Below are 26,438 nucleotides of genomic sequence, written 5' to 3'. Positions count from 1 at the left end.
CAGTGACAGCGAAGGTCACCCCTCAGGATCCCTTTAAACCACAGTTGTGCTCTGAGACCACAGCGAGCTGACAGAGGCATTCCAGTGTCTCATCACATCAGCAGACCCCTCGCTAACACACTGCATGACCACTCGGACAGCACGCTGTGGTTCACCACAAACCAGCAGGGACCACAACTGATGATGCTTTTTTCGAAAAACCTTTCAGCATACAGCGTGTGTGTGTGTCTAGTGAGTTGTGCATGCATTTGTGTCTGCGGGTGCATGCATGCATTTTCATGTGAAATCCTATATAATATTATTTCCATGGGTCAAATGCAGGGCTTATATGCAATGGTAAGTCTCCTAAGTCCAGATGTATTATGATAGTTGGCTATAAATGTAATTGTTTCCCATTATGGACACTTATCCTCTGCAATTAAATTTGATTGAATTCACTCTGTCTCCAAGTGATAAACAAGTACAGGTCTAACATACAAAATTCTTAGTAGACGTATCAGAACATAATCATAGCACAAGAATCAAAGATTAAACTCATTGTGCAGGAAAAATGTCACTGTGTAAAATGTGGTCCTGGAACATAAAGTAAATGGAATAGCACAAGACCTCTAAAATAAATCATGTGAATGTACTTAGTTTAATTCCACTGATGATCATATCTGAAATATATCTCTGTGGCTGAGAGAAGGTTGGTATGTTCGGAGTGCAGTATGTGCCAGTGAGGTCAAGTCAGCACCTTCACACACATATGTATGGCCAGTGGGGAAAGGGGTGTTGATATGCTGATATATCGCACACACAGACAGATCCACATGCTGAGGTGGGCAAAAATCCAAAAGATGACAGAGATTTACAGTGTGTGAGACACTTTGTATTACAACAGACGTACACAGCCACACACACACACACAATCTGACACACAAACACACAGTCATGTGCCAAAGCACGCACATACACACATGCCCCGAGTTGAGATTTACAGTGTGGGTGGTGTGGGCACGATAACAAGGACACCTTGTTCAGCTGCGTTCAATGGGCGCATGCAGAAAATACGTACAGTACTGTGGTGCAGATGCAAGACATAAAGTTGACAAAAACACAGGTGGGAGGACAAAAGTGACAGACAAAAATACACTCGGATGGGATGAACCTGAAACACATGTTCTCATGCTCTCTGTATGTATGAATATCTGAACCAATCCATTACACAGAATGCACTATGAACAAATCAACTTGCTATTTGTAATATCGTCTTATCCCGCATTGAATCTAATAATCTAAAAATATAAAGAACAATGCACTTCCTACTGACCAGTTCTTTGCTCTTTTCAGAAAAGGCCTCCTGCACATACAGTCGTCCTACGGCATTGTCCAAGTTGTTGTTGACATAAAGTGCACACTGCCGCCACACTGCTGCCTCTGACGTCGTGCCATACAGAGCCTGCAGGGAAAGTAACAAGGCACCGATCAATTAGAAATGCAGGACAAACCACTCAGCATATTGGGTAAAGAGACTCTGGGCAATTCTTTATTTGCACCATTACACTGTTCTGCCTCACTATTACTCTGAGGACTTGAAGAAATAGGGCAGAGGGGAAATGATTAAATTAAAAAGAGGTTTAGGATTAGACCGTTATAAACATGGAAGAAGGATATGATCAATTTATATCTGCCTGTTAGTAACAAGAAACTACAGCACAGAATTCTTTTAACCATGCTGGCAGCATGTTTCGGTATGGCTATGTTGTTAGGTTGGTCCATCACTTCAGTCCCGTTACATTAAGATGGTGACCATGGGCGGACTGGGACAAAAAATCGGCATTGGCATTTTGGACCAGAGCAGCCCACAACAACCCCCAACGCCCTAGCCGAACCAGCCCCCACCCCGCTCCTGCGCGGCCCACATTGCCCATCGCTAAGCCCCAGAGTGTGTTTGAGGTGTGTGATCTACTCGTTAAATATATATATATATCGGGACTTGTCGGCCCAAATAGCACGTCGGCCCACCGGGCAAATGCACGGTATGCCAGATTGCCAGTCCGTCCCTGATGGTGACCAGAGTAAAAATTATACCTGCAAAAACATTTGCATGTTACCATCGACATTGTAAGCATGTTGCCTTGTTCAAAGCGCTGCAAGTGTGTTCATGTACAAATATATATTAGTATCCACCGGTAAAATTCACTGTTAGTATGTGTTGGTGTGTATCTAATGTCAGGGTCCTGGCAGTGTACCTTGCGGAAGGCTTTTCTGGTGTCCCTGTAAGGTCTGCTAAGTCCCACTACCATGTTCATAGCAAAACGCCACACCATGTAGTTCTGCAGGTCTCTGTGAGGAGAGAAGATAGAAAACTCTCTGACTCTCTTACACACAAAGCTGTGATATATCAGTAATGGGGGCAGCAGCTGTTTTCATTGCATGCAGTACGCTCCTGCCCCCACAAATACACCCTCACAAACGGGCTATTATACACAAACACAACAACAAACGTAACACAAACAGACCTCTTGTTGTATCTGGCCAAGATAACGTTGAGTCTTCTGTAATAGTTGGGGGAGTAGTTTATGACCTTTTCTGTGTCAGGAACGCTGATGTTAACTGTATCCATTATCCTAGCTGTGAAGTAACTCCAGTTAAATACCTTTAGGACAAGTCCAAAAGCAAAGACATGGAGGTGAGAAATAACATAAGAAAGGTTGGTAAAAAAACAAGCAACAAATTCTGACAGATAAAGAGTGTATTTTTTACCTGCGATCCAACCTCAAGGGTGAAGTTGGCGTTTAGATCGCCTAGTTCCATCTTGTTGTAAAGCAACACTGGGTTGTTACGGTCTTCTGGAGTATCAGTAGCCTTGGAGAGTGCAAGACAGAGAAGTTGAAAATCAAGAATCCTGTGACAACATAACCCTTATGTTTCTTGACACATGCATAAAATTGCAGTTCAGGTCCAGCAACAACAAACATAGTTGAAGTCCCAGGAGGCTTCAAGGTCTGTAAATGTCGAATGGTGACTGCCTTGTAAAAGCCAGCAGCCGAGTGGAGGGGAAGTGAAGCAAAGCAGTGAGCAGAGCACACCAGAACCGAATGACAAATATGGATTTTAGAAACCTGTTGATGTCTGAGAAAAGTGGCTGTATGCGGATCAGGCTGGTCAACCGCTTAAGATGTTTTTGGGCTACAAATGTAAGAGTGAAAGGCCATATCTATCAGAAGGCACAAAATCCTTCTGTTGTGTGAAGCTTAGATAGGAGATAAGGTATGCATTGCTGCTCGAAAACATGGTCTCCTTCTTTCAGCTTTTAGTGTGCTCTGATTTGACTATTTAGGCCTCTATTGGGAAAATGCAATGTGTGAATGCATGCTTACATTGGCAATATCTCTCTCCAGGTCCATAACTCGTGTCACCTCCTCTCTGATGCGGGTTTCATTGATGTCCAGTCCCCGGTCAGTACGGATCAGCTTAGCCAGGTCAATCATAAACTTCTCGTAAGTCCGGCATGCCTGTCAAACAGACACTCATTATGATATCGTATGTCGACTTTACTTTACTTTAGAGGTCATTTCCTCACAGATACACACACACACACACACAGCTCGCCTCAAGCTAAGTGCAGTTGAGTGGTGTTTTCTGCATATCAATCAAGAATCCATGGTAATCTGTAAAGTAAAACCAGAGCAGAGGATATATGCTCTAATCACACACATCTGGTCCAGACTGAGACACAACCAAACCTATTCTGTTTTGCCTTTTTGATTTTAATCACCCCTGAATGCACTTTTTTCATTTATCGTGTACACACATGCGTGCAAACGCATGTAACCATACCAATAAAGTTAATTGAGGTACTGATGTTTCAACTGATGCCCTCATCATTTGTTGGGCATCATGTTTCCTGGAAGAAACTCCCGGGGACCTGGAACCCAGACACAGTGGCACTGGCCCAACTGAACACATGGAACTGTTTTCCTCTTGCATTGGTTAAAAGTCTTAATTATATTACATGTGTACATGTGAACCACAAGCCTACCTCTGCATAGTGCCCAGTGCAAGCGTAGTTATCTCTGGACAAAAGGCCGAGGCTTGTCTGCTGGTCAAACTGGTCAAAGAAAACAGATTTTTACAAATGGGGTTGGTGGTTAATTTTCAAGTTGGATAGACATGATAGATAAGTGTGGATGAATGTGGGTCTTTAAAACAATGATAGAGGCTTTCTAGCTACAGTTGCACACCTACATGAATGATGTGTGAATTGGAGTCCCTGTCATCTGTGCCGACAAAAAAGTTAACCAAGAGCGGAGTTCCATATTTCTCATTCATCTTGGAAATGACGTCCTCCAACCTCCACGTTTTGCCTGAAGAACAGAAAAAGTAAGACAAGTAAGAAACAAGGACTTCACTGTACATGACACATCTGCTGTGTGTGACAGTGTGTGTGGAAAAAGATGTTTTACCATAATTGGTCTCCCAGTTGTCCACAGCTATGGGCCACTCAAACATATCAACCAGCATGTCAAGCAAAGGAGTACCTCCTCTGAGTTCAATTAGACCTTAAATGGAGCGCAGATACAAACAAGAAAAAAATCTGTTTTTAATAGTGGAAACATTTATTTTATACCAATAAACATTTATAAAGTCCATTTAAACAAAGAAAAGAAACCCTATTATTCATTCTTATCAATAATTATTCATCTATGTAAATGTAGATGTGTGGAGGAGTTTATTGATGTGACTTCTTAACCAAAATGCTTTCGAAAGAAGCATATATTACTAGCATCGCATGATGCTGTAAATCTGAAAGACATTGATTCTTACTTTTAAAATTAATAATGATAAGAAATAAGGGAGTAAGGTATTACAGTTTTTTAGTGGCTGTTTGATAATGCAATAAACTGAATGAAAGCTGTATAACCTTTGATGACAGTAAGAAAAATGTTCATTTTAGGACAAAAGAAGATACAAAAAGGGATAGTCTGAGTTGACATCTGATGCCTGATGACGCACTCTCATTGGTACAAGACTTGTAGAGCGTCTTAGCCTTGGTGAGAGCAGCGGCTTCCCCCTCCACTGTTTTTTCAAGGACACCTACAAATAGAGCAGAGAAACAGAGCAAGCATGAGGGGAAGAAACACAAGCAGAAAGATAAAGATAATTTTTCAGCTTTGTGGATTCAAAATTAAATCCAGCTGTCATCCAGATGCATTTAATCATCCAGTGATGACTTCAAACCACTACCATTCAAAGGGGAAAAAAGATGTTTTGGATGCATTTAAAGTAGATGAAATTAAAATGAATACAAATAAATAAAGGTAATTAAATTCTTTATTTATAGAAGCTACGGACAAAACTAAACAGACTCAGTCAGTTTTTGCTTTTCTGGTAAATATTTAACATCATATCAAGTCCGCTTGACAACTTTGAAAAGATTAAACATTATATCATCAAATGCAGAAAATGCATAATAGCTAGTATATCAAGAGACGATCAAAAGTGTCCCCTTTTACTGCGCATAGCCAATCTCTGCTTTGAATGATTGAATAAATAATTAAACACAAACTATTTATTAGTTTCAGTGCAATAAATCATTTCATTTGGGTGATTAAGATTATTTGCTTCATTTGTTGTAGAGGTCAACACTGTCATATAAACCACAAATTAGAGTGGCACTATGCAATACATGTTTTAATCTCTGGTTGCTAGAAATTAGATTCTCAGCATGGCCGCGTTAATCAAAGTGAAGCTAATAACCTCAGAGCGTGAAAGTCACAGCAAAAAAAAGGTTCAAAGAAATTGGGGAACAGCAAACGAGAAGGTGTGGCAGTAAAGGAGCGTTTGAAAACAAGAGTGAATATCATTGTTTTGGGCATATGGACACCAGTTAGCTCAGCCTCAGGCTAGATAGTGTTTCTAGGTAGACAGCTAATCAAAGTGAGTGATAAGTGTTGGAGCGTAAAACTTGCTCAACTGAGGGGGAGGAGAATGGGACCAACAGTATACTTTTGTTGCGCTGCCTCAAGGCACCAAGTTGTATATTGTAGCTTTAAAGTGTAAACCATTCCCTTCAGACCCGCTGTCGCTATTCAGCAGCATTGAGCATGAAAATGAGTTTAAATAAATGTTCAGATCATCAAGGTTCAACCAAACACCCACATGGTAATTTTGGACTTCTTCAGAAAAGCACCATAGTGAATGCCAGTGTTTTGTTGTGATAGTGTTAGAAACTCTGTGCCCTCTGTCTGAAACAGGAAAACCTCACACCTACTCAACAGACATTGCAAACTTTAGCTCAACTTCAGCTTAGACTATCTGATGATTTGTCATTCAGCACCAAACATGAAAACAGCTTAACTGTGCCTGAACTACAACCCCATGAGCCTGACTCTCACCTCACAAAGTTTACTGCAGTTCAGACAGTATGCCGGGGTGCGTGTGTGGCATGAGGCTCTTTATAAAGAACATTTTAGGAAGGGCTTGTCCAGTCAGAGACTGGGAGCTTAAATCCTGACTGAGTCACTTCAGTGAGTTTTCTCTGGCTATCATGATTTACAGCAGACGGCTGCTTAAGAGAGAGATTTGGGAGGGTTTTGATGTGATCGCTTGAAATCAGCCTGGTTCTGGATCAGAGGCACAGCATTACTTGGTTAAAATGTAAACTGGAAAAACAAACATTATGATGTAAAACAAAAGAGTGCAAAGCATAATCGTATATATATATTTCTGTGTTAGACTTCTGGCAGTTTGTTCGTGATCCTGGAAAGCTAGTATTTTATAATTTTTTCCTGGTTTTTGTTCTACATTCTTTCCATCACCAAATATGTGTAAGAGTTCATTTCTGTTGTGTAGGAGTAAGAGGCATCCAGTGATGAGGTTGCAAAGTGCAACCAACTGAATACCCCTCATCACCCTCCCCTTACAAATGTGTAGGAAAACCTATGGTGGCAGAAAAAAACTGACACAAATGGGCATATCTAGTTTTTGGTTCTGTTCTGGGCTATTAGTGGTGCAACATGGTAGACTCCATGGATATAAAAGGCTCAATGTAAGGTTAAAAAAAAAAAGACATACACACACAATCCTTTTTTTCAGGTGATTATACACTCATGAAAATATACTTATGAATATTACATACCATTTATGCCTATTTGACTGATAGATTCTTGCTAAATCTTACTAACACTGGTCGCTTAATGTTCCCATAGCGTCTGAATTGTTATGTAAAGTGCATTGGATTTATGATTTGTCTGCTTGTTTTATGAATAATAAATGAGGACAGATGGAGCGCATGTCATTACTTCCCGTACATGCAAAATGCATGGTTGACCTCCTGATTGCTTTTGCTGTCGTTTATGGTAATATAGAAGTAAAGCGTAAACAGACAGTTAAAATTGTTTGAAAGCAGTCAGATGCCTTTATGAATTTCATATGTGAAAACCTGTCATTGGACATTCATGTACATTTACATATAGATCACACATTATTAAAATGTTTACTTTGACTACTTTGGAATTATGCATTTGGATGGTTCATGTATTTACAAGATGCATATGCCCACTTGCAAAATTCAGTGCTGTTCAATGATTTTGGAGCACTAACATTACCTTTCATCTGTGTTATTATTGTATTTATAACTACTCCATCCTCAGGATTTTGACGTTTGAAAATGGCATTTATTATTCACATCAAGCTGTGCCTTCACAAAGCTGCCACTTGTTGACATCTACCAAGTTTAGCTAGCCAAGTCAAGCTGTGCAAACACTGTTTGCTACACTGCCATATGTCTATCACTCACAATGACTGTATCAATTGCTAGCACTCACTTGTTCTTTAAAAAATACAAAAGTTGGATTAAGGTAAGTTTGCATGTGGCTTTTGGCTTGGCAGACAAAGATGAGGCAAACAAAAGCATGACTAAGCCAACCTGCCTGAAACTAATCCTGACTCTTTTGTAAAAAAAATGTGCTTAAATAAATTATGCCACTGAAAAACATGTTCTGTAAAACTAAAGGAACTGGTATCCAGATGTGATAAGAACACAAGTTCACATCAGTGAAACTGAATTCTAAAATGTGTAAAGAGTAAGTAATCTAACTATGAATAAGAATTAGTTTGGCATTTTAGGAAATATGCTTAATGACTTTCTTGACAAGAGTTGGAGGAGAAGATTGATACCTCTCTTGTATTTGTCTGTTCAGTCCAGCAGCTGGTTAGCTTAGCTTGGCACAAAGACTGGAAACAGGTACGCTGTATCTACCCAAAGATACTGAAATCCACCCAGAAGCTCTTCTAAAGCTCACTTGTTAAAATATTGTGTCTTTGTTGAACTGATTCTTGCCAGGCAACCAGCAGAAACCAGCAGGAAGTTACTCAGCCAAGAAATAATCCAACACATAAAAACCTCAGATGGCTAATTGTCATTTGGACACATTTTATACACTTGTGTTTTTGTTCAGATCAAACAAACCAGATATAACGTTACTTAGACAGCTTTAGAGGTGCTAGTAGCGAAATGATCCATTTTAAATATCATTACTAACGTCAAAGGAACCCTCTAAACATGGCGTCTGGATTGCCATTTATAAAGTTATCTCTTAGAAATGTATCAACAGGATCAACATACTATATATACACGTATATACACAGTCATATCTTAATGCAACTCCAGAATCAATACGGGAAAGAGGATGGATCTTAAATTAAACAGTAAGCTGACAGAAAACTCTGCCTTGAGTCCAACGAGGCATCACTCATGTGAGTTGGGATCAAAAGATAAAGGTGAAGAAAATTAGATTTTTTTTTTTTTTGCTTTCTTTGTCATTTTCAGGACTTATTGATAGTCGAAATTACAAGAAAGTTAGATAAAGCAGTTAGCACACTTAAGACAATGTTTATCCCTTTCTTTAATCTCTAATTTCATTTAACGTCCTATCAGATCATCGTGTCTTAAAGACAACTCTTGAGACAACTCGGTATTTTCATAATTTATGGAACATCCACCCTTATTCGATTAAAATGTTGTAAATTTAATTCAATATTATTTTAATTTGTTCAGTTCTTCAAGTCATTTATTTTTCTTATTCCTATTTGTTTCACTCCTTGCATGACTGAGTTTCACTTCAACTCTTTCTACCCTTTCATTTTTCTAATCCTCCCGTTTTCTCATTACCATGTGTGCACTATTTATGTGCTCATTTAATCTTAATGAAGTCCTGAGATAGGGACCCTTCACAGGGAGCTTCCTGCAAAAGGGCACAGATCATGTGTGTGTGATTGGATTACTGACTCCCTGGTGCTAATGTTTAACCACAGCAAAGCCTTACCCTCTCACTTTCTCTCAAACACACACACACTCACTCTCTATCTCTCTCTCGCCCCATGTATGTGCATGTTTGGATGTATTTGAGAATGGATTTCGTGCCACCTGATGTTTGTTTGAGACATCGTGTCAATTTGAACCAAGCCACTCAGCGTGATGCAGAATCTGAATTTTGAGTTTCTCCTCTCTGCGTTGCTATTTTATCCTTGACTGCCTCTCACTTCACGACATTACACTTGCAAGGATTTCACTACGAGTTTTGCTTCCAATTCATCATTGTGAAGCATTTCTTCAGGCTATATTACATGCAGGCAGTGAAAATGAACTTGAAACTGAAATGAGGTGACACTTTATGAGAGTGATGAGTCTCAGACAGCTACAAATGAAGTGTATTCCATAACACCCAAACTAAAATTATGTTATAAAAACATAACAACATTTTTTTTCCACAATCATTGCTTAAAATTTCCGCAGTGGTAATAAACTGACTTTTCAGTTTCGTGCAAACCAGGACAGCAGCCCATCAGAACCATGTTAACTGTTGTAATGATGCTGTAAATAGTCTCATTGAGGTCCATTGAGGAAATATCAGATTGAGTTTTATAAGATTTTTGTAGACATAGATATAAACAGTATTAGGTGACTGACAGTTGCAGCACTTTCAAAGTTTGGATGAGCTGTGTTACGAAATGTAGTTCTTTGATAACAAGTAATGTATTTCTAGAGCACATTAAAACACAGCTTAAGATGGCCAAAACAATGTACAAAAGAGAAATAAAATATAAAATAAAAGTAATACCAAGCAAACAACATGAGACAAATACAGGATCATAGATGTGACAACACATTGAAAGATTATCGGGCAAAAAAAGAGATGGAGGAGTATATGAGCTAACAACACCTGATTCCACAGACGTTAAGCAGCAACAGCAAAGACGCTAACACCTTTTTATTTTAGTCCTGACTGTGGGACAAAGATTTGTTGTCATGCCTAAGAGACTAAGGGTGTCAGAGAATGATTTGTGTTACATAAGATGGTGCCTGAATGTTAAGAATGTTAAAAGCAATCAGCAAGGTCTTAATTTGAAGAGTGGGAAAGGCCTAAAATAGTCCAGCCATGATATAATTAAGGTACAAATTACTTTTTCTATAATGGAAAGACAGAATTGGCTTGAGTTCTGAAATTGTTCTTAACTGATTTTCAGCAACAGAACAAATGACTGACTTGTTTCTCAAGACAGAGCTTAAGGTTTATTTGCATGCAACTTCACATATGAGGTGACATGACCTAGTTTACTGAAAAGATGGCCTCTGGACTTAGAAGGATCAAAGATAATTACTTCTGTTTTGTTATAGTTTTGTCAACCAGTCTTTAAAGTCCTTGAGACATGATGTTATACTTCCTAATAATGTTTCCAAGAGGGAACATGTACAGGCAGAATAGAAGTGACTCCAAAGTGGATCCCTGAGGAATCCCATAGGTGACAGGGAGAGCAGAAGAGGTAAACTCGCCTATAGCCACTGAGAATGTCTTGTGTTTAAGATTTAAACTAGTATAGTGCTGTACTAAAGATGTGTTAAAAGAAAGTCATGAGCCACAGTATTGAAGACAACACTAAAATCTAGTAAAACCAGGATAGCATTTTCCCAAGAGTCACCAGAGAGTAACAGATCATTTTTCACATTTAACAGAGCTGCATCAGTGCTGTGAAGGGCTTTGAACCATGATTGGATCAAGAATCTCATTGGTATTCAAGATTGATTAAACATTTGACATCAATGTTATGACTTTTGATGGCTGGACAATCCCATGTTTATGGCCAATTATATCAAAAGAATTGCATTACTAATCAATTATAATATGGGAGGGCACAACATTATCAGGAGAGGCTGTGGGTTTGATGACTATGTTCCTAAACACAGATGAGGAAACTAGTTGAATTTGATTAAAGGTAGCCCCCCCAGTAATGATGCAGAGTGTCCGTGAGAGGGGAGAGAATAGTGATATAATTCTTTTAATTTTCTCAGTAAAAAACATTGATGTCTGACTGAGAATTATCAATCAAGAAATATATTAAATGTTTAGCCTGGGCTTTTTGGCTGTTTTGGAAGTTAGCCAAACTATTTTTTAATAACTTCAAATGAAACCCAGAGGTTATCTCTTTAATATCATTCCTCAGCTTTCCAACAGGCCCGCCTAAGAGAATGGGTAAACTGTTTCAGCTGGGACTGAAGTTTAGAGCTGTGTGTCAGGGTTGCTTGTTCGATTTCTGGTTCCCCCAGTCGGATCAGTCTCCTTGGGCAAAATACTGAACCCCAAATTGCTACCAATGGCTGGCCCACACAGTCTTGTCTTGTATGGGTAAGCTTAGTATTACCATGATCACTATGGAAAGGAAGCCCTGTTTTGCTCCTGATGAGCAGGTTGGCACTTTCCATGGCAGTCTCTGCCATCAGTGTGTGTATTTGAAAAGTGTTGTAAAGTGGTAGACCAGAAAATAAATACAAGTCCATTAACCATTTATATTTACAGAGTCCAGGATATCTGAACTGGGGGAATGGAGAAGGGAAATTTATTTATCTGAGCTTGAAAGCAGCTCAGCAGCAGATAGAAGAATGGAAGATGCAATTCTATTATTTGGATATAAGATCATTTATATTAACAGGAATAGTAACCATAGGTTTTGACCATGCACAAAAGACTAGAATAAAGTTCCATTGAATACAATAGCCACGTAAACCCATAAGACTTAAAAAGGTCAAGAGTATACCCAGTATGTGTATCCTAGCCTTATTCATATGCTAAAGAAGGCCAAAATCAAATCAAATGTATTGATATAGTACATTTCATCTAATACAAACTAAATAAAAATGTAAATAAATACATTATCTGTCTGGGTACTCCCACAGTCCAAAGACATGCACTCAACAGGTTAATTGGTGATTCTAAATTACCCATAGGTATCAACATGAGTGTGGATGGTTGGACTTGTCCATGGTGTTCCCCTGCCTGAGATAGGAGGCGTTTAGACCAAAACAAAGACTAGTTTTTATTTTTACAGTCTGTGATTCAAATGTAGAATAGCTCCCAAATGTAGGTTTCTTTAAGCTAATTCAAACTATACAAAATAAATTGAAAAATGTGGCCACTCAACCTCCTCTGCCAGCACACCTAAAGGTGCTAATGAACCAGCAGTTTGCTGATAAAAGAAAAAAGTAAAAGGTCTGTCTCTACATAAAAATGTAAGGAGAGAAGTCAACTACAATTTCAAAGGTTCATTTAGATACAAAACATGCAGTCACTCCATTTAAAATTCTGATGTTGGCACCACTAAAGGCGACCAGAGACTACGGTTTACTTTTACACTTCACTTTAAGATTCTGGGTCAATTTTCAATTCATTTGGCAACAATGTCATGGAGTTTTTTTCCCAATGGCAATGACAAAACAGTCTGACTTTCTGCTCTAATCCGAACCACTGACTGCGGTGTTGGCGGCTTAGGCCCAGGGGTGTCTTAGAACCATCTGCCATAACAAATTGGCAGGAAAAAAAGATGATTTCTCATATTAGCATAATCCTATAGTATCCTAAAGTCTATCTGTGAGACTAATGTGTTTCTCTGTTGATGACTGTCTAGGATAATATTAAAAGAACATCTACAGTGTGGAACAATGCCTCCAGACTCTCATCCCATTTCACAACTATGGTGAAACTACAATCCGTTACTGTGTTAACTGAAAACAGGCATCTAGCTCAAGGTAGCATACTTGTATATACTTGTATATAAGAATAAAACTATTGATTTTGGTGAGTTCTCAATTTTTCCATTAGCCCTGCCATCAAGCTAAACTTTGCCCATATTCTGTACTCAATACAGCGTTGTCAGTCAAAGTAATGCCCCTTGGCTTGTCTTGCTGTATAAAAGGCTTTTGTCATGTACCCAGTACAGTGTTGGCTGTGGGACAGCTAACAGGAAGGTTATTACCTTGGTGGAGGTCTAAACTCTTTCCTTTTTTATTCATAAGCAACATGGGAAAAACATATTTAATTCAAGATTTGTATTGAATGTATTTTTGTTGGCCAGGAATTACTGCATTCATATTCATTTTATTTTACTTGGCCACAAACCCTTGGTCTACTATCTTTATTTGATATGTTTACAAGAACTACAGTATTAATGGTGTTGTGCAATGCTTTGACTGGAATCTTGATATCAAGGAGGTCATATGAAGTATTCGTCTCAAAAGTCTCATTGTTGTCAGTATTGTTTGACGTAAGTTCTGTTTCAGTTATTGCTATCATAGGAAAAACACACATTCAGTTTCGCAGTCGCCCATGTAGTACTTTGTCATAGACTGTTGGCGGCATACCTGACAAATATCTCATGTATGAACATTTTTCTGATGTTAGATCTGAAGCTCTGCGTGATGATAAATTATACACAAAACATCAACTAGTCTGCCTCTTGGATGTCTCCGGCTAGAATGAGATTTAGACCTGGAGTCATGCGAGAAGCACCTCATGTAGTACAGACGAGCAGCTCACGCTCATAAAAGTCACATGCACATACTCACACACACATGGACATACGCACACAGGGCTTATAGCTGGAAGTCACTACCACATGCTGTTTCACATTTCCTGACCTATCCTCAAAGCTTTTCTCAATATATATATCTCTGGCTACAAAGCTTCTGCTTGCTTCTCCCCTTAACCCCCTACTTTGTGTGTATCTCGCCTATCTTGCCTTTTATATCACTCTCCTTTTGTCTTCCATGTCACCTTAATATTCTTTTTTTTTCTTACTTTGAATGAACCCCCCTCTCTGCCCCTTGTACTTCTACCCGTCCTCTTCCTGACACAAACTAGTTAGTAATTAAAATGCTCATGGTCAACTGGGCAAATTATTGCACAGTGTGCCTCACCTGAGTGGGGGAACGTGGAAAACACACTTGCACAATCGTATACGCGCACGTGTACACACAAAGCTGCAGTCACAATCAGAGTGCAGACCCTCATTATGAATCATTTATGGCCTTTTCCAGCAGCAGAAAACAATCCAAGGCATTTACAAGCAACCACAAATCTATTCACACACATACACATGCACGCAGCCTTCTTTTATTGCTGTCATGCAGCCTAGAGCGCTGCAGTGTCCAGGTGTTTCCAGGCCCCTTAAGCTGTTGACAGGAAAAGGATCTGTCCATCAGCGGGCGGTGGTATCCAAGCAGGCGGCAGCAGCCAGCCCTGGGATCAGAGGTTGCATGTTTGATGTCACCTCCAGAGTAGAGGTCACAATTCTGCTGAGGCCTCACACTCCCGGGGCATCTACATCTACATCTCGGCAAGAATAAGTTGTTGAGAAATAATGAAAACCTGAATACTAGTAGGTCTTAGCTGCTACTGTAAATGTTCAAGAACGAAGATTGTGCACATGCCTCGGTCAGGAATATCAAATATAATCTTAAATACACAGAATTCTTTTTTTTATTTCTCTTTAAAACACATGGACATACACACAAAGTAAACCTGAACATGTGTGTATACAGTACAGTCAGACACATTCCAACTATGGCTGGTAAGCCAGACACCCCAAAGGAATGAGCACAACAGTGAGGGTCGGTGGGGATATAAGCTGTTGAATGATTAGATGACTAGTTCTTTGCTCCACTCCTTTCTGCGGTAAATGCAGCATTGAGAGCAAATAAATCTGTCATTCTGAAACATCAACTTTTGCAATATTTCATCATCAGTTGCAGGCGTGTATTTTTTTCCTCTTTTTCCCCCCTCTCTCTGTTTTCATATGGGCAGTAAATATCGCTGTAAGACCTCAATCGCAGTAAAAAAAATACAACAAAGTATGAAATGACGCCACGCGCTCACACAGAGACATGCTATGTGCGTAAATGCACATACAGTAACAAAATGCCTAAAACGAGTCCTTGCTGAGCAATGTTTATTTTGCTTTTTCCCCCCTGTGTGTGATTTTTATGGGTGTTAAGACTGCCATGGAGAGGAGAGGAGAAGAGCGCAGAACAGAACAGAACTGAACTGAACTGAACCCAGCAGCTATATAGCTATATCTGTATAAGCTGTTATAAGGCGTTGTACAATGCAATAAAAAGTTTCTGCCAATCCCTACAGCTGCCTATGATATTTCTTCTAATCCTATACCAATCCTGTTTGTCAGACATCTAATTGGAAATCTGACTTACTGTTACTTCAAAATACAGCGAACCATTGTAAAGGAGAGACATAATTCCATCACAGACTTTTTATAATTACACTACACAGAGTGAATGAAGATGAACCTTTACAACTGCAAGCACCCATGAAAGACAAGGTAGAAATGAACGCTGACTACATTGCAAGCGATCTCTAAACTTTAATGAATGTAATATTGATCTCTAAAAAGTTGCTTCTCGAGAAGTTCAAGGAAAGTAAGGACAGTGAGAGCTGTCAGTGCATGAAGAACAACTTTAAATGCATTTGTTTTCCAGTCCAGAAGAAGAAAGGGGTTTAAGTAAAAGTTAGAATAGCTTCCCTATCCTTTGAAACAACGTGTCAATCATGCATATCAATTATGGAAAGGAATAAACAAAGTTATCCATGAACACCCACCTTCAGGTTTATCGTTATGACAAAAAATGTACATACAATCAATGGACAGCACAAGGGCAGATAACAAAAAAAGAAAAGAGAAAAAAACACTTCCCCGAGACACAAGAGTGCATGTTTTTCCATCTAGATTGGACAGATAAAGTGCTCTAGGCTGGTGCAAATTATCTGAGTCTAAGAGACAGGGTGCACTTTAAACCCTGGTTTTCCTTCTCCACTAAGGATCAATCTTTCTCGACCTTCTGAATCACTCTGTTTCTCCTGCAGCCAATCTGCACGGTCTTCATTATAGTGGAGGGCATATAAATTGTAAATTTATGGTAGATGAAGAGTTTCAGTTGTCCGTGGAAAGTTTGTGCCCCTCGAAGATTTAGCACTCGAGATCCGACTGGCCTTCTCACAGACAACTTGAGGTGAAGTATGGACCTTCACACACACACACACACAAATACACATACGTAGGGTAACTTGACCCTTTCATGCCACAAGGACACTAACAACACTGTAATGCTTGCTAAAAGCTAGCAGAACACCTGAGACACTCAGACTCGCTATTAAGATTTTCCTCACCACCGTGTGTTGACATCTTTAGAAAACAGCCTGAAAGGAAAGACCATGCACGCACACAGAAACTCTGTTGACAAACTCTCAGCTCACATGGTAGTACTGAAGCCAAACTCCCATGGCATCTGTGATATCTATAGAGCTGCAGTCCCTGAAGGACAGCCCTCTTTAGCTCATATTCTCGAGCAAATGAATCAAGCTGTTCTCAGTCCTCTTACAGAGTACGTGGACTCAAAAAGACTCGCTCTTCTATTTTGCTTTACAACTCTAAATCATGGATAGGTCTGTTTATTTACCACAGTTCAGTCCCCCTCAGCCTATTTGTGTTGTAGTCTTTCTATGTGTAAATGTGAGTGGGTGAGCGTGTGTAGGTGTCTGACCTTTGAGAATGACCTCCAGTTCGTCTCGTAAGATGTCAAAGGTGCTGTATCGAGAGCTGGTCTCGGGGATGATGTTCTTCTTCAGCCAGCCTCCACAGGCATACTGATAGAAGTTGTCACAAGGGTCCACACTAGCATCCATGTTCTCTATTAGACGAGACGCTGTACGGATTGAGAGGGAACAAAGCTCTGAGATCTGGAGGAAAATGCACACCTAAAAAAAAACCCAACTATAACACACTGCAGGATCTTGGAGTATGATGTGAAATCATCCAATACTTAAATTATATCAAAAGCCTTAGTAGTATCACATCATGCATGTGAATTGTAGGTCTATGGACAATTATAGAATTTTACAATTTTTAGCAGGTTTATGAAGGTTAGAGCTGCCTCACAGGCTCTGTCTGAAGGTAACACAATCCTCCTACCAACACCTCTAAAGCTCACTAAGATTAGTTATTATATTAAAATATGAACAAATCTCTGTAAGTGAAAAGTGTAGTCTAGTCTCTGATGTAAGGCACCAGTGGAAACTCCAGGAGGTGACTGCACATGGCCAAGAAATAGTCCGGCACATAACTCCCATACAACCACAATGTGTAAGCTTTACACTTCTGTTTTTAAACTTCAACAAACTCAATAATGTGCGACATTAATTATTGAGCTTTAGAGGTGTGGACTGTTATTTTCAGACAGAGTCAGGCTTGATGTTTCCACCCATTCGCGATCTCGGTGCTAAGTTGCTGCTAACTTAAGCCTTATAGAAAATGGACAGATATTTGAGTGGAATTAATCTTCTCATCTAACTAATTAGCAAGTGCATTTGAGATTATGGGCCACCTTATGCCTCGGATGCTCGCCAAAAGGTTTTTATGCTCTTCTAGTAGCAGGGGATAACATATCGTACCCTGAAAACACATTTTAGAAATGTAATTAACTGTTCATAAAAATATCACACAAAAACCCATGGAAAAAAAAAAAAGTAGAATGGCAGTAATTGGGTTCAGTCCTGCTCCAGCACTGGAAATGTGTTAGCTTCTTTGAGCTGCAATTAAATTACATGATGCAGCTGATCTCTTGTGACAAGGCTGTCTATCAAATCTGACTGAATTGGGACATTGGTTTCCCCAAAATGCATCGGAAATGGATTGGCATCTGTTGCTGGAAACTAGAGGTAGAGTTATAAATCTTTAATTCACTGTGGCTGTGTTTTCATGAAAAATAAAGTCTTCTCCTCTGAATGTTTCTTTTATCATAAGTGAAAAAATAAAGTCATATGGTATAATCTTATATTTAAAAGGCAGACGGAAATGGCTGTAGGATGGGGGTCTGCATAAAATGGTAATAGAAGAAATGTTAGGGACACTTGATGAATCTGTTTTTGTGATACAAAAAAAAAGTCTCAGTTCGTTACTGCGCTTGCGCAGGGAAGGGGCGGTTAAGTTATAAAAGCTCCACAATAAAACTATGTTGTTGGTTGGTATGTTGAAACATTTCAACTTTGGACACACATTGCGCACATAGATCTTAATGGATTTGCTTAAGCTGTATGTAGAGCAACAGCACATTCTTCTACCCATTACCAGTTTCTCAACATCTCTCCCTCAGTGTAGTTGCTCACAGGTTATCCGAGAACAATAACCCTTTGCAACATGTTTCTACCGATCAGGATTGTTTCTGTTTGTTTGATCATTGTTCTGACTTATAGGCAACACATTCACAGTTGAAGAGGCCATTTTCTCTAAGTATGTCTGAAATCCCTAAGCTTCTGCAGCAGCATCAATTTTTCCATTCCGCTTGCCTCTGTGAAAAATCAAAAGGTTTTAGAATGAGAAAATTAAGAGAATGCACAAACAAACAAACAAAGAAACACAAAACGCTTACCTGACTGTGTGCAGTCAGCTGTGGTGCAAATTTCATCTACAGGAAAATGCAAAAAAAAAAAAAAAACACATCATCACTCAGTGGGATTTTGAGTGTTGCTTTCACTCTGTCAGGAATAATTTAGGTGCAAATCTGTTAATCAAACTCAATCTGACATTTACTGACACAGCACACACATACACGTCTGCTTCCTGTTACGTGTGAATGCACTCGAGGTTCACAGGTTAGTGCACGCACAAACATAGTCATTAAACTGCTCGTTTGCCTGACAAGGCAGTTTATACATTTGTCAATCACATGACTGCTAGATAGATATTAATAACATAGCATACATGCATATGCCAACCCAACCAGTAATATGGGTTTTTTGTTCAGGTTTTCACGTTCTTGACCTGCATGTCATATTGATTGTATTGTCAATAAAATCTATAACAAAAAGGTGCTTATTATTCATAGTGATGTTTATCTTGCTCTGTGTCACAGTGATCCTTGTTCCTTGGACTTATTAGTGATGTATTAAAACTCCTCATCATGTGGCGCAACAGAGACTTTGTGTCAACTCCATGTACCAGATTAATACATTTGATATCCGAGTAAAGCAATAGTCTGGATATTAATGAGAAGAAAACACATGTGATAGTTATATTGTGCTATTGATCTGAGGCAGTTTCGATTGGTTTCCCATGCCGTGGAAAGGGAGGTGGGGGTGTCTGTTCGATTTCACTGTGTCCATTTTAAATGAATTCTTTCTCCTGATGGGAATTTATGACATTTACAGCAAGATATACAATACCCAATTCATGTTTTAAACAAAAGTCTGAAATGGGAAATAACACAATGTTTGTATTATATAGAAACGCTTGAGAACACAAAGGGGGGAAAAAGGACTTTTACACACCGTATTGTTCTTTCCGGCTCAGTGGCTGTACTTTTGCACTTTGCTTTAAAAGCAGCTCAAGTGTCTTCTATTCACCTGAACAAAATGCTCTTCGTCAGCATGCTCCTTCATGTTTACCACGAACCATGAACTCAGCTGGCTGGGATGGTCGGTGCATGTGCACCGTTTAAAGGGGCATGCTTCAAAAGTTCTGAAAGCTTCACTTAATATTGCGGTGACAAAGAAAAACCAAAGAATGTCCTCCACGCTGAGTGGGTCACAGAAATAGGCACACATTTTTTTGATCACTGCTTTTGTCAAGACTCTAACGAAAAGAAAGTAAGTGTTTCTAGAAGCCTCAGATATTTCTCGCTTTTTTCTTATCAGCATGTGTCCCGTTCTCCGGCACTCACCAGTCTTCTGTGTAGCAAAGAGGATGATGAGGGCGACAATGATGATGAAAAGCAAAGAGACGATAGTAATGAGGCCGATCTCCAGGGAGGTCCAGCGGGGCTTCTTAGCCGACTTGGGGGGGTTTGTCTCTGTCATTCTCAGGTCTCCTTCTTCAGCTGTTGGCTGTATCAACTCACCTAAAGAGTCAACCACAGAAGTAGAAGTAGCTGAAATGATGAGTCAACTCACAGGAAATAAATCAGTTACAAAAGAGATGGTCATCATTTATTGGGCAAACAATTGCTGGGGGCAGCTTCTTAAATATGAGAATGTGCTGCTTTTCTCTGGTTTATGTCATTGCAAATGCATATATATAAATATATAAAACATATAAGTCATATGTAATTTATATATGAACCAAATAGGTCTCTAACACATACATTTTCATTATTTCATTTCAGCAGCAGTTAAAAGTCTAGTTCGGATGAATTGACACAGCAGCTTCTCATTTGTGGGGATTTTGGCACTATGGCCTATTTCAATCAAAATATATTAATTTTGACATCATCACAGCAAATATTCTGTTAAGTCTCCAGATCTTTAGGCACAATAGGGACAAGCGTAATAAAGAACACATGGCAGTGGTAAAAAAAAACAAAAAAAAAAACAAAACAGTCTTGGAGCAAAAGGTGAGAACAATTTGAAGTTCTTACCCTCTGGTGGCAGTACACTCCAGACAAACACAACAACAACAACAAAACAAGAAACACACACTTCTGAAGAACGGAAAACAAGAGAGACCTTCCCTCGGCTCTGCTCTGTTTTTCTCTCTGGGGCCAAGTGGGAACTTTACAAAGTTCATGTAACAAGCAGTTAAATCTATCTCTGAAGGCAATTAATCCTTAATCCCTTACTGATGCCGCACACACACACACACACACACACGCACACACACACACAGTCATGCAATCACTGCACAGACACACACTCTCGCACACCCTTTTACAAGCTTGTGTCATGAAGTGTCTGTGCAGTTGGGTGGGTCTCTCTGCGTGCTGGCTGAGATGAGAGCACAGCTTGACCAAAGGACAAAGTATCTTAGCTTTGCTTTAGACACAAACACACATACACTCGCTCACAGCGTCATACACAGACATCGACATACATCACTCCACCACAGTCCTGCTGAATGTCAAATCCCCTATCATTCTTCTTCATGACTAAACAATGGACCTTGTGCAGTAAACTCCGTTGGTTACAGTCATTATCCAGCCTGGTAATTGACCATTACTGTATAGACCAACCACAGCTCCAAACAAGCTGTTCTACCAGCTGCACGTGAGCACTACAGCATGCATGACTTCACTATAGGTCTGAAGATTTACTACAGGAAAGTGGTAATGGATACCTTTCCATTTGCAGTGTTTCAATTTAAATGCAGCTGAAAATATGTGTGGAAAATGAGTGATTGAAGGCATATAAAGAGGAGATGACACAGCTGGCATGACACAAGTTGATATGTTAATAAGAACTTCCTGTCAGCCTCTCTCTCTCGCTGCAGGAGAGGGGAAAAACTTTTTTCTTTTTTCTGCGAACAAACACATCACCGTAACAGCAGTCCCACAGGTCTAAAGAAACCATTACACATGAGCGTTGGAGACGCTGTACGTTATATTTATATATTTTCTCTCTAATCTAATAAAGGGACATGGACGAAGAGTGAAAAAATGTGTGTGTGTGTGTGTGTGTGTGTGAGGGTGCACAGTCAGGTCCTAAATCCTGTTACTCCTTCTCAGTGTGCTGAGGCATGTTAGGTATGAATCTTAAGCACCACTTACTGTATGTCCCTCTCGTGCATTATCACGTTTCTTTGCCTGACTCAGAGGGAAATAATTAGTCACATAATTCTCGTTCTCTTGCCAACATTTCTTAACAGTGTTAGTATGTGCATGTCACTGACGCCTTTGAGTATGTTTGATCTGTAAGGGAAGGACGTCAAATATGTGATTGAGTTCTTTGGATGGATTCTTCTTTCTGCTGATGTTACCGCCATTGTTGCAGTATGCGCTCACTTTGTTTTTCATTTCTTCATAACGTGCCTCTGATGATGTTGTTCCTGCGTGTGTTTCAGAAGGTATGTGCTGCAGTGTCTGTATTTTAAAGATAAGGAGCACCAAAAGTCAAAACACTCCCTTTCATCTTTTCTATGCTCTCCATCTGTCTGTCTGTCTGACTGACTGCCTGCCATGATATATCTAAAACATAAAAAGTTGTCTTGTGAGACCTCACAAACCCTTTCAAAATTAAACCCATCATTCACCGAGACACCTGAAAACACTGCGCTCACACACACACACACACACAGAAGACCACTTGCACAGAGTCACTTGTTTTACAACCTATATCAATGTTAGCCATGAAAATGTCATGTACCTAATTGAGTTGGAATAAGTGCAGGAATGTGGCCTACTTTAACTTAAAATAACACCATCTCTGGGATGTGATTTACAGCACTGGGTCTATAGCTGCACACTGAAGACTAAAATCACTTCAAAATCATTTTTGAGGGAGGAGACTTGATGCCCAAAGGTTCTGTTACAGCTAAAACGTAGTCCACTAGAATATGAAAAACAACTTTTAAAGGGACATAACAAATTATAATATCACAATTGACCATACAGTTGGAATACACTGAACCAAAACCGGTAAACTAAAGGATATTTAGCTGGAATAACATGATTCAAGTGTTTCCTGACATGAGCAAATACAACTAGATATTAAAACTCTAGTGATAAAAATATTCAGCTGCAGCACACACGCTGATTCGCAACTGAGCAAGACGGAGTTAGATGCGTGCCAGCTCCTCATCTCCTGTTGCACGTCGGGAATTCCAAGGGGGCTGGCATGATCAACTGGTGCACGCTGCCCCGTGTCACCGAGCCGGTTCTCGTGCAAGCGCACACGCAAAAAAGCAGTTGCATTGCGCGCACGCACGCACACACCCACACACACACACGCAACCACATATAGACGCACACAGATGGCACCGCGTTATAAGAAGCGCACGGGGTGCGTGAGCGACTTACCAGATGTTTCGGGAAATTTTCGGTCGATGATATATATGGGCATCACATCCACTGATCAGACATCCATAAAATCCACAAAGGGAGCGTGAAGTGCTGGTTCGATCTGTTACAGACTATATATTTGCTTCACCCTGGATTTCAACAAGGCACAATCCGAGCCCGCCTCTCTTCTCCTTCTTCTTCTTCTTCCTTTGGCTTTCTATTCTAGGAGTGCACATTCACACACACACACACACACAAAAAAAAAAACACAAACACGCACACACTCACGCAACAAACCCTTCACTTCAACTACCTACTATACTGTACCACATCTACACACAGAGGATCGGCGAATTCAAATGAGCCATCAGACTCGTGCGCGGCGCAATTGGTCAAGTGTGTGATCCACAGGGGGGAGATCCCATATTTATACAGCCTATGACATACAGAGAGGCAGTGAAGCAGCCTTCTGAAGTTCCTCGTCCAGTCAATCGAGTCGTCGCCTTCTCCGTCAGGGCGGCGTTTAAAAGTGACCCTGTCAGTGGCATTTGCTGTCAGTGGTGCCTAAATAGGGTGCAGGTTCAGGTGAACAGTGTGATGAAGTGTACTCACTCAGTGCTTTGGATTAAAAGCTGTTGACAGCCTGTCAGCGGCTTTTCATCCAAAGCACTTTGTGGTTAAAAAGTGCACACAGCAAAATCAATGCTGTAATAATTGTTATAGGGACACACTATATTGGATTTATAGTGACAAATAGCTTTTTCTAGTGGAATTGTTGCCCGTGGTGCAGTATTTTACATGAGGAATAATGAAGGATTTGCTTCTAAAACAAAGTTACTTAGTTACTTAAAGGTTGTGGTATGGTCCACACATTGATAACAAAGATAGTGTTCAGCTTTGGGGTGGGGAGCTCTTAAGGTACAGTGTTTCATACTGTAATACCAACAAGTAGGATCAGTGTGTTGTGCATGTGAGAGTGGATTTTGACAATATTGTTATGGTAATGGCGCATTTGTAAGTATTATTAAACATATAGGTTACAAATCATTTTTTTATTTCAGTAAAATGTCAACATCTATATTTCAGTGTATTGACAGGACCTGGTTTACACTGAAATACAGTCATTGAAATCCTGTTCAGTGATGATACATAAAAAAAAAAAGAACTTACCTACAAATATGCAAATCATCATGCTTAACGATTCGCTTACTGCTGTACACGACTGTCCTCTCTCTGCAACACATATCAATCACAGAAGCAGTTAAGTGTGCCACAGAAATGGAAGTGTATGAAAGTTTACTGAATTGTGTCATTTACAACACGGGTTAAACTAAGACCGTTTGTTTTGCTTCCATACTGAGCACTGTATAATGTATTTGATTCTACTACAGTAAAACCCTGCTTGTTCTTGTGATCTTTGTTATTTTAAACCAGTCGAGGCTCATCATCGTACGCATTTTACAGTATGGTGACATGTCTTAGCCCAATAAAAAACCTTTTACTTTAAAACATTTACTCTGTTTAGTTGCTGTCTAGTTTCACGTGGCCTTTTGCTTCTCCCAAAGTTCATCAGAGGGTCACCTCTGTAAGAGCAATTAACTCTGCAAATACCTGAAGATGTTGGGTCTAAAAGTGAAAATTAGTGTTTAAGTGCGAAGGAAACAAATAGATTATGTCACCACAGAGAATAAGTGATCTAATTTTAGTGTAAGAAAGGGAGTCTCCCGCATGACAGTTTGTGACATAGTTATTACTGGATGATCCTAGTCATTAAACCCATGACAAGCTGCTGTCACTTTTATATATTTAGGTACAGAACATTTCACCGTGCATGTGAAGTGGTAAAAGACACATTTTAAGACAACTGCATATCTTATGATTGGGAAATTACGTTTCCTTTTTTTTGTCTTTGACTACACCCAAACGACATCATGTGGTCTTTAGACGCCATCTCTGCATATGGTCTCATTACAGCTCCATTGCCAATTATCGACTCTAAACTTAAAAACTAAACACTCATGCAAGTCTATTTTAGCGACAACCCATCATACCATCTACGTTTCATTGCTTCTGATAATAAACAGCTTGAATTCCTTGCATGGAATTTCCATCTGGATAAGTATCTTTTGAATATCTGTGAAGCTGAACTGACAGCAGTTTTCACAGTAGCTGCTTGTCAATGCATCTAAAGGATGTTCACATTTCCCAGCAGTGCAACCATTGTGATCATATTTTCCACCATTTTGTTGCCGTGCTTTTCAAATAAAACCCCTAGCCCCTTCTCTGTTGGCCATTTGTGCTCTGTTCACTGTCAGTAAACGCAGCATGTTATGGACTCCTGGAGAGTATTGGATTTTAATTGCACTGTGCCCAGGGTGACACAGGTACTAAACAAAAATAGGCGCACGTGTTCAAACACAGACACGGTTGTACAGATTCAAACGAACTCTTCATTACCCTTTAGGTCTTGCAGTATTTTCAATGAAACCGATGCCAAACACTATTCCACAGAAACACACATCCATCAAGTAGCAACATGCACATTGCATGAGCAACATTTAGATGCAAATTATGCCCATCTGATATAAAAGATGTGGTTTTAATTGTGCCATGATGGAATTTCTTTCTTAAAAGGAAAAATGTTCTGCATTTACGTTTAATATCATTTATCGTCACAATTTTGAGTGACAACTTTGTGGTTTTGCTATCAATTAACGTCAACTGTTCACCACCACTTCCAAGGTATGAATAATGTGTTCCAGAAAGCTGATATTACAAGAAAGCAAACAGAATGACTAATAAGCAGTTCTGCATTTAGTTTGTGAATCACACAGAATAGTCAGTTCAACTGTTGTGTAATTGTTAGACCGTTGAAGATTCTTTGGTTGAATCAAGGTCACTCAGATGGGTAGTTCTATCAGCATCCCCGTTCAGGGACTGTCAGGGGAGTGACTCTCCTATCAGCAAGACGGGCTGTCCAGTTATTCTCTAAGTCTGCTGTCGGTCCACATAAACACACACACACACACACACCCTAGCACTAAAGTCCAGAACCACACAAACAGACCCACAGAGGAAAGGACTCAGATATACTACACACATTAATAACCTCGCTGCTGTCACTCAGAGAGAGGGGCTTTTAGACTTAGACTTGTGTTGGTCAGAAGGCAGCAAGAAGAGGAACAGAGAAGACGGACATAGAGATAAAAACAGGAAAATGGTTAAAACTGCCAACTTACACAATATTTCCAGGCTGACACAGACGGTTGGGAAATTTTTATTTGCTTTTATTCTCAAGGACGACTTGGATGGAGGAAAATCATGTTTTGAGTCTGTCCAATGC

The 26,438-nt window shown here is 39.7% G+C and overlaps 1 protein-coding gene across 1 annotated transcript in view; it reads right to left on the bottom strand.

Moving 5' to 3' along the window:
• The window catches only part of LOC104927644 (neprilysin), a 30,126-nt gene extending 6,528 nt beyond the window's left edge, over window positions 1-23,598 (bottom strand). The window contains exons 1-13 of the mRNA XM_010741766.3: window positions 23,114-23,598; window positions 20,048-20,224; window positions 18,758-18,793; window positions 16,874-17,035; window positions 5,002-5,082; window positions 4,452-4,547; window positions 4,234-4,352; window positions 4,028-4,096; window positions 3,366-3,500; window positions 2,749-2,850; window positions 2,505-2,641; window positions 2,235-2,328; window positions 1,313-1,441 (exon numbers count right to left, since the gene is read on the bottom strand). Of these exons, the coding sequence (XP_010740068.1) occupies window positions 1,313-1,441; window positions 2,235-2,328; window positions 2,505-2,641; window positions 2,749-2,850; window positions 3,366-3,500; window positions 4,028-4,096; window positions 4,234-4,352; window positions 4,452-4,547; window positions 5,002-5,082; window positions 16,874-17,035; window positions 18,758-18,793; window positions 20,048-20,224; window positions 23,114-23,156 (1,380 nt within the window). The 5' untranslated portion in view covers window positions 23,157-23,598. The remainder of the gene's footprint in view (window positions 1-1,312; window positions 1,442-2,234; window positions 2,329-2,504; window positions 2,642-2,748; window positions 2,851-3,365; window positions 3,501-4,027; window positions 4,097-4,233; window positions 4,353-4,451; window positions 4,548-5,001; window positions 5,083-16,873; window positions 17,036-18,757; window positions 18,794-20,047; window positions 20,225-23,113) is intronic.
• Between the last annotated feature and the right edge of the window lie 2,840 nt (window positions 23,599-26,438).

The sequence above is a fragment of the Larimichthys crocea genome, chromosome VII (genome assembly GCF_000972845.2).
Source record: "Larimichthys crocea isolate SSNF chromosome VII, L_crocea_2.0, whole genome shotgun sequence".
NCBI classification, from domain to species: domain Eukaryota; kingdom Metazoa; phylum Chordata; class Actinopteri; family Sciaenidae; genus Larimichthys; species Larimichthys crocea.
The sequence above is the reverse complement of the archived record's forward strand: the minus strand, read 5'-3'. Positions and strand labels throughout refer to the sequence as shown.